The sequence below is a fragment of the Mobula hypostoma genome, chromosome 8 (genome assembly GCF_963921235.1).
Source record: "Mobula hypostoma chromosome 8, sMobHyp1.1, whole genome shotgun sequence".
Taxonomy (NCBI): Eukaryota; Metazoa; Chordata; class Chondrichthyes; order Myliobatiformes; family Myliobatidae; genus Mobula; species Mobula hypostoma.
The window spans coordinates 69,861,545-69,879,843 of NC_086104.1; the positions used below are offsets into that span (position 1 = coordinate 69,861,545).

Sequence of the window (18,299 nt, forward strand, 5' to 3'; positions counted from 1 at the left end):
TAAGTTGTATTCCATCCCCCAGCTCTATGAATGAAACTTCTATTGTGCCCCACTTCGCTGTTTTTCTAATAACCAGCATCATGTTCCATTAATCATACTGAAGTCAAAAGATTTTGTTTTAATTTCGCTGTACTGAAGGAAGGCTGAAAGACTCTTGAGACTGATTTTCAATATTACTTCATAACTTCACTGCATTACTACTTAAATGGAGGAGCAATTGGTAATACTAGTTCTTTGCCACTGCTTCAATATGTTCCTTTAGAAATTCTGGTGCTTAATTACAAAGAAAGTAATTTTCTGTTTCTTGTATCTCGACCAAATGAGCATGATTTAAGTATTGATCTTGGCACCATTTCGGCCATTTAGTTTTTAGACTGTTGTAACTGAGTCCAATTCCATCTAAAATCATACATGTATGTGCATTTCCAGCAAATTTTACTGCATTAATGAGGAATAGGGATGTAGGTGATTTTTTTGCTTGTCAGCACAGGTCCTGACCCCAATGAAAATTAACTCGCCACACATTCGACCGGTCTCTTGATCTGTTTTGTCAGGCTCACTTATTCATCTGATGTGTTCACTTTAATCCTTCACTGCTTTATTGAGCAGTTATGGTTTAGTTTAATATAAGCTTTGAGAATCAAAAACACTAGCTAATTATTGTAGAGGTAAGAGATGCTTAATAAACTGTTTTGAAATTATTTTGCACCTGAAGATACTTTTCTACCATTGAATTTGAGTTCCAGTGTAATGTAATGTTTTCCTCTCTCCTTAGGATCAAGTCCCGCCTGTCCAGTTTGACTGGAGTAGCAGTGGCCTTACTAATCCTCTTGATGGTACGTCCCTGCATTGAACCTCTAGCACCAGAGCTAGAGTTAAGAATTCTACCAAGTTCAGACAGATTTCTCTCTGCTGATTTATTTCCTTCTTTCCATCCTTTCTCATTGTGGAAATCCAGGCTTTCTTTTAGCCTTGCTGATTTATGCTGGTCTTAATTATATAAGCAAGCAACACAAAAGTAAATAAGAATAGGTGAGAATTAGAAAGGCTATAAGTGCACTTTTAAGTCTATTGGCTGCCTTTCACAATATTTTTCTATTCAAATTACTCAAATTACAAGATATTAAGTGCTAAATTGCAAATTTAAAAAACGTGATTTTATAATTCCATTAATGATTAAAAATTTAAGTTATGATGTATTGTTTCTAGTTATTGGCTGAAGTTTTGAACTGCTTTAATAGTCTGAACATCAAAGCCAGTGCATTTTTGAGATCAACCTGGACAAGCTCAGTTACTTGAACATAAACAAGTATAATGAAATGTTTTACCATTATACTTAGCATTTTTATATTTTAGAGAATACAGTATCACCTTTGAAATTGGTGTGTCACAATTTAGATCTACTCTGATTGTTTTAATTCCCCAGCGATCTAAAAGATTTACTCTAACAAATAAACTATGGTCACTAGCTTGCTGAAATATTGCTGTTTCACTATTAGATAATGCTCTACACTCCAGTTACCTAGCATATTTGCATTTACTGTATCAGTATTATTGTGTGTGTGTGTACGCGCACACACGCAACTCAACTTTGGATATGAAGTTCAGCTGAAATCTCAGTTCAGTTTTCATTACATTTTTAGTACACTAAGTTTCACATGTCTGCAACCAGCTTTGTGATCACAAAAGTTTTCTAAGATTATGTAAATAAAATCATAAATTAAAATTTTTATTTTCAGGGTTAAAATAGAATGGATTTGTGCCTTTCTGAAGTACTTTGAGGGCCAGTGTGCATAAACCTACCAGCCAATTCCTTGACTTAACCTAGAAAGAAAGTCTGGATGAGCCCTGCATTGTTTTGATGTCCATTAACTACTCCAGTCAAATCTACCTGCCTGGTTTACTATTGATTTGTTCAGCTTGTAAATTGTTCATAAGCCATGAAGTGTAAAGCAGAAAATAATTTTAAATGAATCATCTTTATCAAAGGCATTAAGTTTACATTTTTAATCTTGAATTGTAAATAAATTTAAGGGCTTAACTAGAATTAGAATTTTCAATATTAATTATTTTAGATTATGTGTTTGCAGTATATAGTAATAGTAATGTGTGTGTTGAAGTTTCTTTAATCCCCTATTTTGCACATTATCCCCGCTCTGGCTTACATTATCATGACTATCTATCAACGTGGTTACTGAATCTCAAGCTAATGGAGGTTCCACTGTTCTGTGCCTTGATTTCTTTGGGCCCGTGGATTAGCATGAGCTCTGGCAACAGTACAGCAGAGTGTTTTAACTGCAACCTGCCAAGCTTGTAATGTTGTGGCCACATGACTTTCCCTGTGAGGTAAGCCATGTCAGTTGGCACTGAATCACCTAAAAGAAATTGTATTTTAAAGTACTTATTTTTTATGCTTCACAATGTTCTTGAGGAATTTTTTTTATGCAGAAGGTGTGTTATTCTTTATTTTGTATATGGCTGTGTTACAGTAGTTTCCTGCAGCTGAGGTCCAATTGTTAAGAATATTTACATCATGTAGACTTAATTAAATTAGACTAATTCAACTTTCAAATTTTTCAATATGTTTCCGTAACATTGTGGTTGGCTAAGTCAGATGTTAGTTGGCTGGATTGAAGATTTGGCCTTTTCTTAGAAGTATTGCAATCTCTTTGATGTTCTGTCTATTGTTAGCAGGAAATACCAGGATTGTAATGCTTTGCTGAGGTAGTCATTTGGGTTGTGCAAATTAATTCGGGAACCAAATGGTTGAAGGGAAGTAGCTGTTCTTGAATCTGCTTGTGTGGGACTTCAGGCTTCTGTACTTCTTGCCCAATGGTACCTACATATAGGGGAAAAAATGGCATGGGCGGATGTTGTGGACTTTTGATGTTTTTTGCCTTGCAACACCTCATGTAGATACTTCCAGCGGTGGTGAAGGATATGTCAGAGATGTATTGGGCTGAATCCAATTATATTCCTGCACATGCGAAATGCGGTACCAAACCATGATATGAGTCAGGGTGCTTCCAGTGGTACATCTGCAGAAGATACCCCTGTATGAATTCTTTCTATATCGAGTCATAGAGAAGTACAGCACAGAAGCAGACCCTGTGGCTCATCGAGTCCATTCTAAAACCATTTAAACTGTCTATTCTCATCAACCTGTACCGGGACCATTGCCCTCCATATCCCTACTATCCATGTACCTATTCAAACTTCTCTTAAACATTATAGTCGAGCCTGCATGCACCACTTGTGCTAGCAGTTCATTCCACACTCACGACTCCCTGAAGTTCTCCTCATGTTCCCTTTCTGACCTTTCACCCTTAACCTATGACCTCTGGTCTTAGTCCCACCCAACCTCTGGAAAAAACCTGCTTACATTTACTCTGTCTATACCCCTTATAGTTCATACCTCTATCAAATCTCCTGTCAATCCTCTACATTCTAAAGAATGCAGACCTTCCTTATCACTCAGGTCCTCCAGATTCGACAATATACTTGTAAATTTTCTTTGTGCGTTTTCAACCTTACTTACATCTTTTCTGTAGGCAGGTGACCAAAACTCCACACAGTATTCCAAATTGCTCCTTGCCAAAGTCTAAAACAACAACATAACATCCCATCTCCCTTACAAAATACCTTGTTTTATGAAGGTCAATGTGCCAAAAGCTATCTACCTGTGACACCACCTTCAATGAATTATATACAGGTATTCCCAAACCCCTGTGTTCTACCACAATCTTCAATGCTCTACCGTTCACTGTATAAGACCTATCCGGGTTGTTCCTACCAAAGTGCAATACCTCGCACACGTCTGCATTAAATTTCACCTGCCATTTTTCAGCACATTTTTCCAGTTGATACAGATCCCTATGCAAGCCATGATAACCTTCCTCACTGCCACTACACTCCCAATCTTTGAGTCATCTGCAAATTTGCTGATCCAGTTAGCCACATTATCATCCAGATCATTGATAGAGATGACAAACAACAATGGGCCCAGCCCTGATCCGTGCGACACTCCACTAGTCACAGGCCTCCAGTCAGACAGGCAACCTTCTGCTACCACTCTCTGCCTTCTCCCACAAAGCCATCGTCAAATCAAATTTCCTACCGCATCCTAAATGCTGAGTGACTGAACCTTCTTGACCAGCCTCCCATGCAGGACCTTGTCAAATGCTATACTGAAGTCCATGTAGACAACATCAACTGCCTTTCCTTCATCCACTTTTCTGGTAACTTCCTGAGAAACTCTGTAAGATTGGTTAGAGGTGATCTACCTCTCATGAAGCCATGCTGACTATCCTTATTCAGTCCATGTCTATCCAAATACTTGTATATCCAGTCCCTTAGAATACTTTCCAATAACATTCCCACAACTAATGTCAGACTCATCGGCATATAATTTCCTAGTTTATGTTTAAATGACTATGGCTTGTTGTCTTTTTTTTTTGTAAACAAACATCAAATAGATTTGACAACACAGGGTTTTTGTTCAATAAGAAGTTTATTGGTGATGATTGGAGGCCAGGTGTTACCACACGCATGTTTATACACAGATGGTTGTTGGTATTGGTTGACTTGCACATAGGGTTGGGTTCACTGGCTTTTTCCACCACTGCTTCCACCCCTCACTCCTCCTCCTCCTTCCCTGTTCATAATTTCCCCAAGGCCATCAAGAGCCATCAGTTCTGCTGAGAGCCAAGAATTGTTGAGTTTGTCAAGAATAAATTGGTATTGTTTGTTGGAAGAAGATAACATAAAAAATAGGAGCAGGAGTGTGCCATCTGGACCATGCACTCATCTCCACCTATCTTCCTTTTCCCCATTACCCTTAATTTCCCTACTATGCAAAAATCTATCCAGCCTATTCTTAAGTATATTACTGAAGTAGCCACCACTGCTTCATTGGGCAAAGAATTCCAGATTCACCACTCTTTAGGAAAAGCAGTTCCTCCTCATCTCCGCCTTAAATTTAGACCGCCGAATCTTGAGGCTATGTCCCCTAGGTCTAGTCTGACTTGTTAGTGGAAACAACATTCCTACCTCTTTCTTATAATTTTATGTGTTTCTATAAGATCTCCTCTCATTCTTCTGAAGTCCAGTGAGTACAGTCCCAGGTGACTCAATCTCTACTCAGTCTAACCCCCTCATCTCTGGAATCAACCTGGTGAACCTCCTCTGCACCACCTCCAAAGCCAGTATATCAGACCAGTTCGAATTTATCAATTGATAATCTGTTTAGACTCTGCCCTGCAGTACTGTCCTATAGTACCCTACAGTCATAGACCAACAAATTATGAAGGTGATATTTAAAGGAAATAAGGTAGCCCTGAAGGAGATGATACCTTTGCTAAAGTTGTAATATTTGGCAGAAAGTAAATGCAGACTCTGTTTCTGAGCTCTGTCTCTCACATCTGTGAACCAGCCAACCTATCAGCAGACATCAAACATAATGAAGTTGGTCAAGAGATGATTCATCTGATTACATTAACTACTGTGGTGTTTTCTTGATAGGTTTGTGTGACAGACATTGCCAGGGCTCTCTGCTACTGTCCTTTAGTAGACCAAGAACTCTTCCCCATTTTGAATTTTATCCATTTATGAGGCAATTGACATGATCTCAACAATGAGACAAGCCAAACGCTGTGCAGGGAGCATAACGACCACTCTACATGCTCTTTTTTTAAAAAACGGATTGCAGATGTCTTTATCTCAGAATAATTGTGCAAGCTATTTCTGATTAGCCTATCTGCAGAAACATGTCACCAGTCTGTATATACATTTTCCATACTGGCCTCATCAGTTACCCAAGAACTAACTGGACTAGACTGTATTGGATGCATGCCATCCTCAATCCTGGAGGACAGACTGAGAAGAATTGTACTGGACCAGGTTGGCTGCGAGCATTGATCATTCTAGAGTTTCTGCCTTCTGTAAAGCTGGATGCATAGAGTCCAGATCCATAGTTTTGCCTCTATCTAGTGCATTCAGTTTTATCTTGATTTGAGCTCTTTCATGGCTGGAGATTAACAGGAGGATGGAGAAATAAATCAAAGATCTCAAACACTATTGACTATGCCTCTGTGCTGCTTCTCTGCTCTTACAAACCTGTATTTAATCTGGTCCTGCTGCTGTAGAGTTTGCATATTCTTGCACTGCATATGCTTCACTTTTCTCTCCTGTCCCAAAGTTGTGCAGATTGGCATTGGCTGCTCTATATCACTCTTAAGTACCTGGGTGCAATGAAATAGATTTGGTGTAAATTGGTACTTGATTAGTGTGGACCTCGTAGGATGAAGAGCTTGTTTCTGTGTTAAATAACTCTGAATTTATGACGTGTAACAATGCCATCAAATTGTGAAATCTTATTTATGGGAATACTGATAATAGCAGAGCAACATCTAAATGAAAGTAAGCATGTTTAATCTGTGGCAAAAACTACAGGTGATCCATGGCCTTGATCCACCACCTTTCCGAAGGAAAATTTCTTTCTGGACTGAAGGGCTGCCTGGGACAATGATGATAACCACGGATGGGTTTGAACCTTCAGTGATGTAAACCCATGGTTTAATGTTGAGGACAGTGACTTTCCTGTCTGGATCAGAGATGGAAATTGTCTGCAGCAAACAGTTCTGAAAGAACTTGTGTTGAGGATTGCCTGTTGCTTCAAGTTGCTTGATGACATTATTCACAGTTTCTGTTGATTAATTATGAAGAGACCAATGCTGTTAATTATGCTAGCTAGAATTAGTTTTTCATGGGTAGCCAAATGCAGGAGATATTTCCATTTGTTAGATGGGTGTTGCTCTTGTGATTGTGTTATTTGGCAAAGGAATTGATGATAGCATCATAGTCAGAGCCCATAACTTTGGTTATATGTAATGTGCTTAACATTACTGTGCAGTAATCCATATTGTGTACTAATCCAAAATGGCTGAAAATGGGATATGGCCAAATTAAATTAAGTTCCAAGTGCTGGGAATCCAAATTTGAAAATGCTAGGCCAGGTGAATGGTCTTGAGCTGAATCAGTGACTGTCCATTTCTCTCCAATAATGATGCCTATTCTCTCTGATATGTAGCAATGTTATAGCCATCTGTTTAAATAAAGTTGATGACACTCTGAAAATTATTAAACTGCCATAAACATGCGATTGGTCAGATAGCATCTGTGTGTTTAAAAAAAAACACACAAAGAGCAAAGTTAACTTTTCAAGTCAAAGACTTGGTCAGACTTCAAACGTTAACTACAGTATTTCTCTTTGCACAGTTACTGTTTCACCTGAGTTTCCAGCGTTCCGTTTTGATATCACCAACTTTATTCTACATTCTTAGGAGAATTTCAATGCATGGTAGTTTGGTCGGAAGTCATGTGTCACATGTATATGCTTGCTGCAACTTAGAATTGAATATTTCTCCTTGCATGTTGTTTTTCTGAAATGTCCACACAGTTTAATCTTTTGATACACGGTTCCACTGCTAAATGTTGGCATATTAGTTTGAATGTGAATTTCCTGCTTTACGTAGCTGGTATTAGATTAGATTAGATTATGAGGACACACAGTCCTCTTTTATTGTCATTTAGTAATGCATGCATTAAGAAATGATACAATATTTCTCCGGTGTGATATCCCAGAAACACAGGACAGACCAAGACTGAAAAACTAACAAAAACCACATAATTATAACATATAGTTACAACAGTGCAACAATACCATAACTTGATGAAGAACAGGCCATGGCACAGTAAAAATAGTATGGCTCTTAAGGTGACTTGAGAGAAATTCCAATGCTTTATTTTAAAACATTTCTTCAATGTCAGTTTTTAACCTGGCTTGGATTAACAGATTATAAAAATCAGGTGATTAATTCAATGAGCTCACAATTATTTTGTTTATATAAGTATAAAGCAGAAGTGCTACATTTATGTAACAACTGCTCATTTTAATGAAATCTGTGCAATGTTTCTTTTATTACTTTCAGTATATCTGAAATGCACACATTTAAACTAATGTGCATACAGAAAATATTGATGCAAATAGTATCTTGACTAAAAATAAAGCTTAAATGTGGGATTTTCAAGTGGTGGGATCTGTATTTAAAAGGAGTTTTGTAGGTTCTTGTTCTGGTGAATTTAGTTTGGTGTTGTATAACTGAGGTAAATTAATGTCTTTTAACAATAGTCGTAATGTTGCATCATTGCTGTGAAGTTTTTCTGAACACTACTGTGGTAACCTCGATCTAGGTACTTGACAATAAGCAGGGCGGTTGGGGTGGTCATGTTGAAGAAAGTAAACCTCATGTTGCATTGTAAACTGAAACTGGCTCTTCACTCAACCCTAGGACATTTCGGCAGTGAAGATGCATGCATCAGGATGGTGTTCATTAACCATGGTTCTGCATTCAATATTGTCATCCCCTCAAAACTAATCGATAAGTTTCAAGAATAGCTGAATACCTCCTTATGCAACTGGATCCTCTATTTTCTCACCTGCAGACCCTGGTCAGTTCAGATGGGCAACATCTCCAAAATCACCATCAAAGCAAGGTTGTGTGCTTAGCCTCCTGTTTTACTCACTTTATACTTATCAGTGTAAGGCTCAGCACAACTCCAATACCGTATTTAAGTTTGTTGATGACACCACTGCCATTGGCTGAATCAGAGGTGGTGATGAATCAGCATATTGAAAATCTGGCTCAGTGGTGCCACAATAACAACCTCTCACTCAATGTCAGTAAGACCAAGGAGCTGATCTTTGACTACAGGAAGAGGAATCTGGAGGTCCATGAGCCAGTCCTCATCGGAGGACAAGAGGTGGAGAGGGTCAGCAACTTTAAATTTCTTGGCATTATCATTTTGGAGGGCATGTAATGGGTCCAGCACATAAGTGCCATTATGAAGAAAGTACAGCAGCTCCTCTGCTTGGAGGCTGGGGAAGATTTGGTATGTCATCTAAAACTTCGACAAACTTCTGTAAATCTGCGGTGGAGAACATGCTAACCAGTTATGTCATGGACTAGTATGGAAACACCAGTGCTCTTGAATGGAAAAGCGTAAAAAAAAAAGTAGTGGATACAGCCCAGTCCATCGTGGTTAGAGCCCTCAACACCATTGAGCACATTTATAAGGAGCGCTGTCGCAGGAGTCAGCATCCATAATCAAGGACCTCCACCATCCAGGCCATGTTCTCTTCTCGCTACTGCCATCAGGAAGGAGATGCAGCAGCCTCAGGAATCGTTATTACCCCTCAACTGTCAAGCTCTTGAACAGAGGGGATAACTTCACATCTTCATTCACCCCAACACTGAAATGTTCCCACAACCTATGGACTCACTTTCAAGGACTTTTCATCTCATGTTCTCAATATTTATTAAGTTATACATCAATTACATGTGGCACTGGTTACTTTCACAATCTCTTTTTAAACTGTTGAAAAGTGAAAGTTCCTAACAAAGCTTGCTATTATTCTCAGTTTCCAGTTGGCCCCCACTGTGTTGGGCTTTCTTGGGCCATTTCTTTTTTTAGAGCAGTTTAGTCAGCTACATTGTTGTGGGTCCAGAATCCCAGAGGGGCTACGTAAGAATGGCTGATTTCCTTCCATGCAAGATGTTAGTGAATTTTATCATATGGTCACTTTTACTGAAACATTGTTATGTAAAAAAAAACTTCTAGATTATTCATTCAACTGAATTTAGTTTCCCTAGCTGCTGTTTGTCTCTGGGTTGGTTGTCCTTTAAGTTAAGTCACTTGGTTTGGTTGTTAAAATTTTTGGTTAGCACACAAGTCATCCTGCATCATCACATCTCTCCTAGGCAGAAATTTTGCAGCAAACAGGAGTTTCAAGATGTGCTGCCCAACCTCTTCTAAAGAAGCAGAAAGAAACTGGAAAGATTGAGGACCTGAAATGCAGTGGTCAACCATGGAAACTGAATGTAGGAGACGAGAGATAAATCAAACTGATGTCCCTTCTAAATCAGAAGTCCAGACCTGCTATCACCTATGAACTCAGAGACCACTGGAAGCCGAATACGGTCCAGAGAAGTAGTTGCAGCCAAAAATTCATTCCTTTGTAGTGGAAACAAAGCCGAGAGACTCGCTTCAATATGTTGGAGGAACTCAGCAAACCAGACAGCATCTGTGGAAAAGAGTACAGTTGACGTTTCAGGCCTAGACCCTTCAGCAGGTTCTGCTAAAGTGTCTCGGCCTGAAACATTAACTGTACCCTTTTCCATAGATGCTGCCTGGCCTGCTGAGCTCCTCCAGCATTTTGTGTGTGTTGCTTCGACGACCTGCATCTGTAGATTTTTCTCTTGCAAGTAACTCACCTACACACAAAACCTGAGAATGGGTGATGAACAATGGCAGCAAGGGCTCTGGACTGGTGAGTCAAAATTTTAAATATCCGGCTCAACCAGGAGGTAGTTTGTGCATAGCATCGCTAGGGAGCACTACATGGATGAGTGGCTGCAGTCTACAGTGAAGCATAGTGGAGGTTTGGGCTGCATTTCTGCAAATGGAGTTGGTGATCTGGTCAGAATTAATGGAATCGTCATTGAGAAGTACAAACAGTTTCTTGTCCGTTATGCAATACCATCAGGGAGGTGTCTGGTCAGCCCCAACTTCTTTCTTCAGCAGGGCAGTGACCCCAAACACATGACCAAGATCATAAAGAGCTATGGTCAGTGAAAAGAAGAACAAGGAGTTTTGCAACAGATGGTATGGCCTCCACAGAACCCTGATCCTGAGGCTGTCTGGAAGTACCTGGGGGGTGGGGGGGGGGCAGGGAGAGAGAGAGAAAGAGAAGCAAGCGAGGCAAAGTCAGCAGAACAACTGTGCCAAGTTCTCTAAAATGCTTGGAACAACCTACCAGCTGATTTTCTTATAAAACTGCACGACAGTGTACCTTAAAGAATTGATGCGGTTTTAAAGGCAAAGCGTGGTCACACCAAATTTTGATTTAGTTTTTTTACTGTTCACTGCTTTTTGATATTTAGAAACTTTTCATTTCATTAGCTTTGAAAGCATCTGCACTAAACAGAATATTATTTTTACCTCTGCCTAATATTTTTGCATGGGTGGCGGGGTAGAGAAACATCTCTACCAAAGGAAGTGTAAGGCGCCTTCCTTCCATTAACCTGCAGGTCATCCTTGGGGAAGATGTAGCACCAGTTTAGCTCACCAGTCAGGGTCTCATTAAGTTATAGGAGCAGATGGTGGATGGTTGTATGAGCAGCTGCTGCATATCACAATTCCTGGTTGTGCAGTCACCTGTCTTGTAAAGACATTGCCCAGAAGAAGGGAATAGCAAACCATTTCTGTAGAAAATTTGTCAAGGACAATCATAGTCATAGGCAATGATTGTCTATGTCATGCGTCTTAATGGAAACTATTGGAAACATGATTATATACATGGTAAGTTTAAAACATTTCTATTATACTCAATCTATTATATCGAGCAGTGAGATATTTCTGCCTATGACCTGGCTTGAAATGGCTTACTCTGTATTAGGATAAAACCTGCAATTGCACTAATTTCACAAATCAATAATGTTAGCAGACTAATTGGGAGTGTAAATACCACTGAGTTTGCCCATATTGTAGAATATAGAGCATTACAGCTCAGGAACTAGCCTTTCAGTCCATGATCTTGTGCTGAGCTAATTAAATTAATAATCAGATGCCCAACTAAGCAAGTCCCTTCTGCCTTTATCATGTCCATACATTCCATTTTCTGCACATTCACATGCCTGATAGTCTCTTGAACGTCTCTAAATTTGCTGCCACTGCCACCCCAAGCAGCACATTATAGACACCCATCGCTCTACAAGAAAATCCTACATAACCCCTTTGAACTTAATCACCTTACCTTAAATGCATGCCCTCTGGTATTAGACATTTCAACCCTGGGAAAAAGTTGCTACATGTGTACTGTCTATGCTGCTCATAAGTTTATAAAAGTCTTTCTGATCTCCCTTCAGGCTCTGACATGAGAAAACAGCCCAAGTTTGTCCAAATTCTCCCTATAGCACATGCCCTCTATTCAAGGCAGCATCCTGGTAAATGTTTCTCTCAAAGCCTCAATGTGCTTCCTGGAATGGGGTTACCAGAGCTGAATTCTATATTCCAGATGCGGCCTAACTATTGCAACATACCTTGACAACTCTTGAACTCAATTCCTTGATTAATAAATGCAAGCATGCCATGTGCCTTTGCCACCTTTAAAGAAACTACTTGTACAAGGTTTCTTCTAGATTGGAATCTTAAAAGATGGTGTTTGTGTTCTCTGCTTTCTTCTGGAAGCATTTTAACCGTTTGGAAAGCATTCACCAGTGTTGCTGGTAATGCTCTTATGATCCTGCTGTACACTTGAGGTTTATTTTCTGTCCAATACATATTTGGCACCTTTGTAGTGAGATTTTTTTTGTGAAGTACTTGCATCTTGGATATTCAGGAATGTATATTTTTCAAGATACCTGCATATCCAGAAGGAAACAATTTTATATTTTCAAAAATGATCTGAAATATTAAAACACCTCAGCAGTTCTATGGGTTCAAGTCCTTAAGTATTGTTTCTTATAGTTAAATAGATTAAACCATAGAGGGTTCCCATTGACCTAAATTAGTCAATGCCAGAATTTGTTCCATTCACTTAGTGAATTCTGTGGATCCCAAACAGAACTGCTGTCTTTTCAGCACTCACCTTTGTTTTCTGACTTTTCTATGTTTATCAAGTATTTCACATGGGAAGGTGCAGTAATTTTTCAAAACTCGTTAGATTCTGGGCTAGTTCCTGAGGATTGGAGGGTGGCTAATGTAACCCCACTTTTTAAAAAAGGAGGGAGAGAGAAACCGGGGAGTTATAGACCGGTTAGCCTAACGTCGGTGGTGGGGAAACTGCTGGAGTCAGTTATCAAGGATGTGATAAAGCACATTTGGAAAGCGGTGAAATGATCGGACAAAGTCAGCATGGATTTGTGAAAGGAAAATCGTGTCTGACGAATCTCATAGAATTTTTTGAGGATGTAACTAGTAGAGTGGATAGGGGAGAACCAGTGGATGTGGTATATTTGGATTTTCAAAAGGCTTTTGACAAGGTCCCACACAGGAGATTAGTGTGCAAACTTAAAGCACACGGTATTGGGGGTAAGGTATTGGTGTGGGTGGAGAATTGTTTAGCAGACAGGAAGCAAAGAGTGGGAATAAACGGGACCTTTTCAGAATGGCAGGCAGTGACTAGTGGGGTACCGCAAGGCTCAGTGCTGGGACCCCAGTTGTTTACAATATATATTAATGACTTGGATGAGGGAATTAAATGCAGCATCTCCAAGTTTGCGGATGACACGAAGCTGGGTGGCAGTGTTAGCAGTGAGGAGGATGCTAAGAGGATGCAGGGTGACTTGGATAGGTTGGGTGAGTGGGCAAATTCATGGCAGATGCAATTTAATGTGGATAAATGTGAAGTTATCCACTTTGGTGGCAAAAATAGGGAAACAGATTATTATCTGAATGGTGGCCGATTAGGAAAAGGGGAGGTGCAACGAGACCTGGGTGTCATTATACACCAGTCATTGAAAGTGGGCATGCAGGTACAGCAGGCGGTGAAAAAGGCGAATGGTATGCTGGCATTTATAGCGAGAGGATTCGAGTACAGGAGCAGGGAGGTACTACTGCAGTTGTACAAGGCCTTGGTGAGACCACACCTGGAGTATTGTGTGCAGTTTTGGTCCCCTAATCTGAGGAAAGACATATTTGCCATAGAGGGAGTACAAAGAAGGTTCACCAGATTGATTCCTGGGATGGCAGGACTTTCATATGAAGAAAGACTGGATGAACTGGGCTTGTACTCGTTGGAATTTAGAAGATTGAGGGGGATCTAATTGAAACGTATAAGATCCTAAAGGGATTGGACAGGCTAGATGCAGGAAGATTGTTCCCGATGTTGGGGAAGTTCAGAACGAGGGGCCACCGTTTGAGGATAGAGGGGAAGCCTTTTAGGACCGAAATTAGGAAAAACTTCTTCACACAGAGAGTGGTGAATCTGTGGAATTCTCTGCCACAGGAAACTGTTGAGGCCAGTTCATTGGCTATATTTAAGAGGGAGTTAGATATGGCCCTTGTGGCTACGGGGGTCAGGGGGTATGGAGGGAAGGCTGGGGGCGGGGTTCTGAGTTGGATGATCAGCCATGATCATAATAAATGGCGGTGCAGGCTCGAAGGGCCGAATAGCCTACTCCTGCACCTATTTTCTATGTTTCTATGAGATCTGGTGTGACAGCTGTGATCTGCAGTTGTTTCCATCGTGGGTCAAAGTAGAGCTACTAGGACTTGATGTTTCGATCCCTGTGGTAAATCGGCACTCTTGATGTTGGCAGTGGGCTTGGAGTGGTGATGAAGAGGGAGGGTAGGTACTTCATCGTGGTCATCAGGTGGGCACCCTCCTTTGACGTTTCGCTGATAAGCCCACAACGTCTCCAGAGGGCTCAAAGGTGCTACCTGGCCTCCCAGATACACCCCCCTCAGTTCCATACCCTCCTGTCTTCATCTTGCAGCCCAGTTGTTGTCTTTCCTTTTAATTCAAATCCAATTGCTGCTCTCTTCTGCTGCATTTGACAAGGACTTGATTGCTTGTTGAAGGGAGTAACCCCTCACCCCCATCTTCTTCAATAGACTGGTCGCAGATGTAGCAACGAATCCCCTGCATCCCACTTCTACAGGGAAAATCTTGGTCCTCCAGACATTCCTGGCAGCTTCAGAATACTTGGTCTTTTTCCTCTCATAAGCTTCTTCAACACCATCTTCCCATGGTACTGTCAATTCCACAACATATGCTAGCTTGGCTGTTGTGGACCACAGGACCATGTCTGGCCGGAGTATTGTAGCCGCAATGTCTGGGAGAAACACAAGCTTTTTTTCCAAGTCCATGTCCATTTTCCAATCCCGAGCAACCTGCAGATTGCTTACATCTTTTGATGTTATATGGCACTCTGGAGGGTGGCCTGCTGGTACAAATCCTGTGATGTGGGCATTTCCTCCTGGTGTTTGTGGGAGAGCATTTGTGGTGATTCGTCTCTGTTCCAAGGTTGATGTCAGCTGTCTGAGAACTTGGTTATGCCACCAAGTGTACCGCCCCTGGGTGAGGCTCGTGGTGCATCCTGCCTTAGTGATGCAGGTGCTTGACAAAGAAACTAAGCGGAGTCTTCTCCCCACCACTGGTTCAGGTTCTGGGGTGTATATAACAATCCTATTTTTTTTTCTTAACTATTTTCTTTGACAAATGTATTTCTCTACTGCATGCACTTTGTTATTCACTACTAGGTTTAGATAACCAATTTGCTGACAAAATCTAGATGTAAAAATTAACCAATATATGCATTTTCTATATTGCCACAGCATTGAGAATGATAAAATGTGAATTATTCATCAAGCTTCAGTAGTAAGAACGGTAACTAATTCTTAAAATTTGGAAGTTGAATATAACTATTACAATTATATTGAAAAGATACAAATTGCATATATCCTTCTGGATGAAGAAGGGTAAATACTTGTCATTCTAAACTTGTAATCTCAATATTATGCTCAGTGTGCAACTTTAATAGAATATTTTGTTATTCATACTAAAATGTCAGCATTTGATGACTTGCGATGGATATACAAGATTGGAAATTTACCCTACATTTTGTGCTTTTATGTAAATCAGATGTTTACAGAAATTAGAGCCTTGGATTTCAAATTTTATTTATATTATATAGCTATGCTCTGTACAACTCTCTGATTTTGGTACTTGTATTTCTTTAGGTGTTGATCCAGAATTGTACGAATTGACTACTTCTAAACTGGAAGGCTCTAATACTGTCAATCGGATGACTGATGCATTTGCTCGGCTAATGTCCACAGCAGAGAGAACAAGCACATCGAGCAGGTAAAAAAAAAATTATTTTAAAATCCTATGCAACTGGCAGCTTGGATTGCAGTTAAATAATTAAATGTACTTACACAGTAATGATCAATGTACAAGTCTATTCATCATTTAATGGAATCCTAAAGTATTTTGTAAACCTGTCATGTTTTATACAAAAGATGAAAAATATTAAATGAATGGAATGAAATTGCAGGGTTGGAATCCTGCAAATTTAGTGCCACCATTCAAGAAAGGAGAGAGACAGCATGAAGAAAATTGTAGGCTACATAGACTAATCTTTATCATTGGGAATAATACTGGGATCCATTATTAAGCATGTAATGCAGGACAAAAAAAAATCCTTGAGACAATTGAAGAGACCTAGTAAAATATTATGAAGGCGAAATCATGCTTGACAGACTTGTCATAATTCTTTGAGGAGGTAAGAAACAGTGGATAAATGTGATAAATTGGTGTACAGGGTTGGGGTGTGATATATTGGCATGCAGAAGGAATTGGCTAACAAAGAAAAGCCAGGATATGTGGGTCATTTTCATATTCTCAATCTGTAACGTGGGATGCCTTTGAGGTCACTACTGGAGTTTCATATTGTTGTATTTATATTACAAAGTAATAACAGCACACAATAAACTTGCTGATGAGAGGAAGGTAATTAACAAATGGGAGGAGGCAGAGGGACATGGTGGGTAAGTCAGTGGATGGGGAGTTGCCAAATGCCCTACATTGTAGGGCAATAAAATTATTTTACTTGGAAGGAATAACGAGAAAGCTAATTACATAAAGGAAGTAAGGCTTCAAAATGTTGCAGTAGAAAGGGATCTTGAAGATCTTGATGCATGAAACACAGGGTTGTCATCCAGTTTATAGACCTATAACAAAATGACACTAATGCTGTTCCCTTTGCACCAACACTCACTCAAATCACCACTCCAATTTATAACATACAAATAGGGATCTCCTGTTAATCAAACAATTGATCCCCCTCCTCCCTGTCCCTGGCATGGGGATCTTCCTTATGATAGATAATCTGTGCAGTACTCACAGCTTTATCACCAAAGCCCAGCATTCTTATTCTCTAATCAGTTTAAACTGTGATTCAGTCTCATTGGCTCTGTTCCAATAAGTAGCTAAATGGAGAAAGAATGACTTCAAACGAGTGAGGTTTGGAGAGATCTAGATGTTCTAATACATCTAATTAATCACAGTAAGTTAGCATGCAGGTCTAAAAAGTAGTTAAAGGAAGTGACACATTGGCTGTTATTGCAAAAGAGTTGGTGTTTAAGAACAGGAGATTTTGTCTCAGTTGTACACACTGTGAGTGAGGCTACACCTGGAATGTTGCAATGTTTAATCCCCAGATTTATGAAATGATAGAATAGCAACTGGAGACTATACGAAGGAGATTCATCAGATATTTCCTGGAATAAGTGGTCCTATGAAGAGAGCTAGCAGTTTGGTTTGTCTTCCATAGTTTAAGAATGAGGACTGACCTTATTCAAACATATTAGACCCCCTAGGGACTTGACAAGGTAGATGCCAAGGTATTTTCACTCAGAGGAGAGTTACGAACAAGGAGTCACTTACAAGGGGCTGGTTAACAAAACTGAGATGTGAAGGAATTTCTTCTCCTAGAAAGTAGGGAGTCCCTAGAATTCTGTCCCCTGGTGTATTTAAGGTGAAGGTTGGTAAATGTTTGAAAGATAAATGAATTGTGGGTTATACGGAACTTGGCACATAAGAGTTTAATCCAGCATAAATCAGCCATGATTATAGTGAATGGTGGGCAGGATTGTGGAGCTGAGAGACCTACTCCTGCTATTTTCTTGCATAAATTGCAAATTTGATTTAGTATTGTCACAAAAACCAAGGTACAGTGAAAAACAGGACTGTGGAAGTAGACAAATCCTCCCATGTCTTTACTCCGCCGTGTGGTTGCAGGAATGGAGAATGTCATTTGTGAGGTGGTTTTGCAACCACCATTTTGTGAACTGGCCTTGCTCAGGAATAGCTGGATCAAAACTATTAAAAGTGGACATGATAAGCCCCCTACCAAGAATCTACTGGAGACCATTTCCAAATAAGTTTGTGCTCTTTGGCAAGATAGAAGATGCAAGCTTATGTCTGTGACCTGAAGTAGCCTGAGCCTAACATCTGGCTGATCTGGCTACACTAATTTGAACTGAGTCTGATTCAGGGAGAACAAGCAAAGACCTGAAGCTCAAGTCCCTGGGAGAAGAGTGATACAGTAGTGCTACTTGTGCTAAATCTCTCCAAATTTCACTCTTTTAAAGTGATTCTCTCTTCATTTAGATACTCATTGGTATTTGGAAAAAATGAGAGATGATCTCGCTGAAGGATAGCCCTCTGGGGGATT

At 39.9% G+C, this 18,299-nt stretch overlaps 1 protein-coding gene across 1 annotated transcript in view; it reads left to right on the top strand.

Moving 5' to 3' along the window:
• LOC134350621 (aftiphilin-like) overlaps nt 1-18,299 on the top strand; it is a 102,625-nt gene that overhangs the window by 80,495 nt on the left and 3,831 nt on the right. The window contains exons 7-8 of the mRNA XM_063056099.1: nt 776-836; nt 15,802-15,925. Coding sequence (XP_062912169.1) covers nt 776-836; nt 15,802-15,925 — 185 coding nt within the window. The remainder of the gene's footprint in view (nt 1-775; nt 837-15,801; nt 15,926-18,299) is intronic.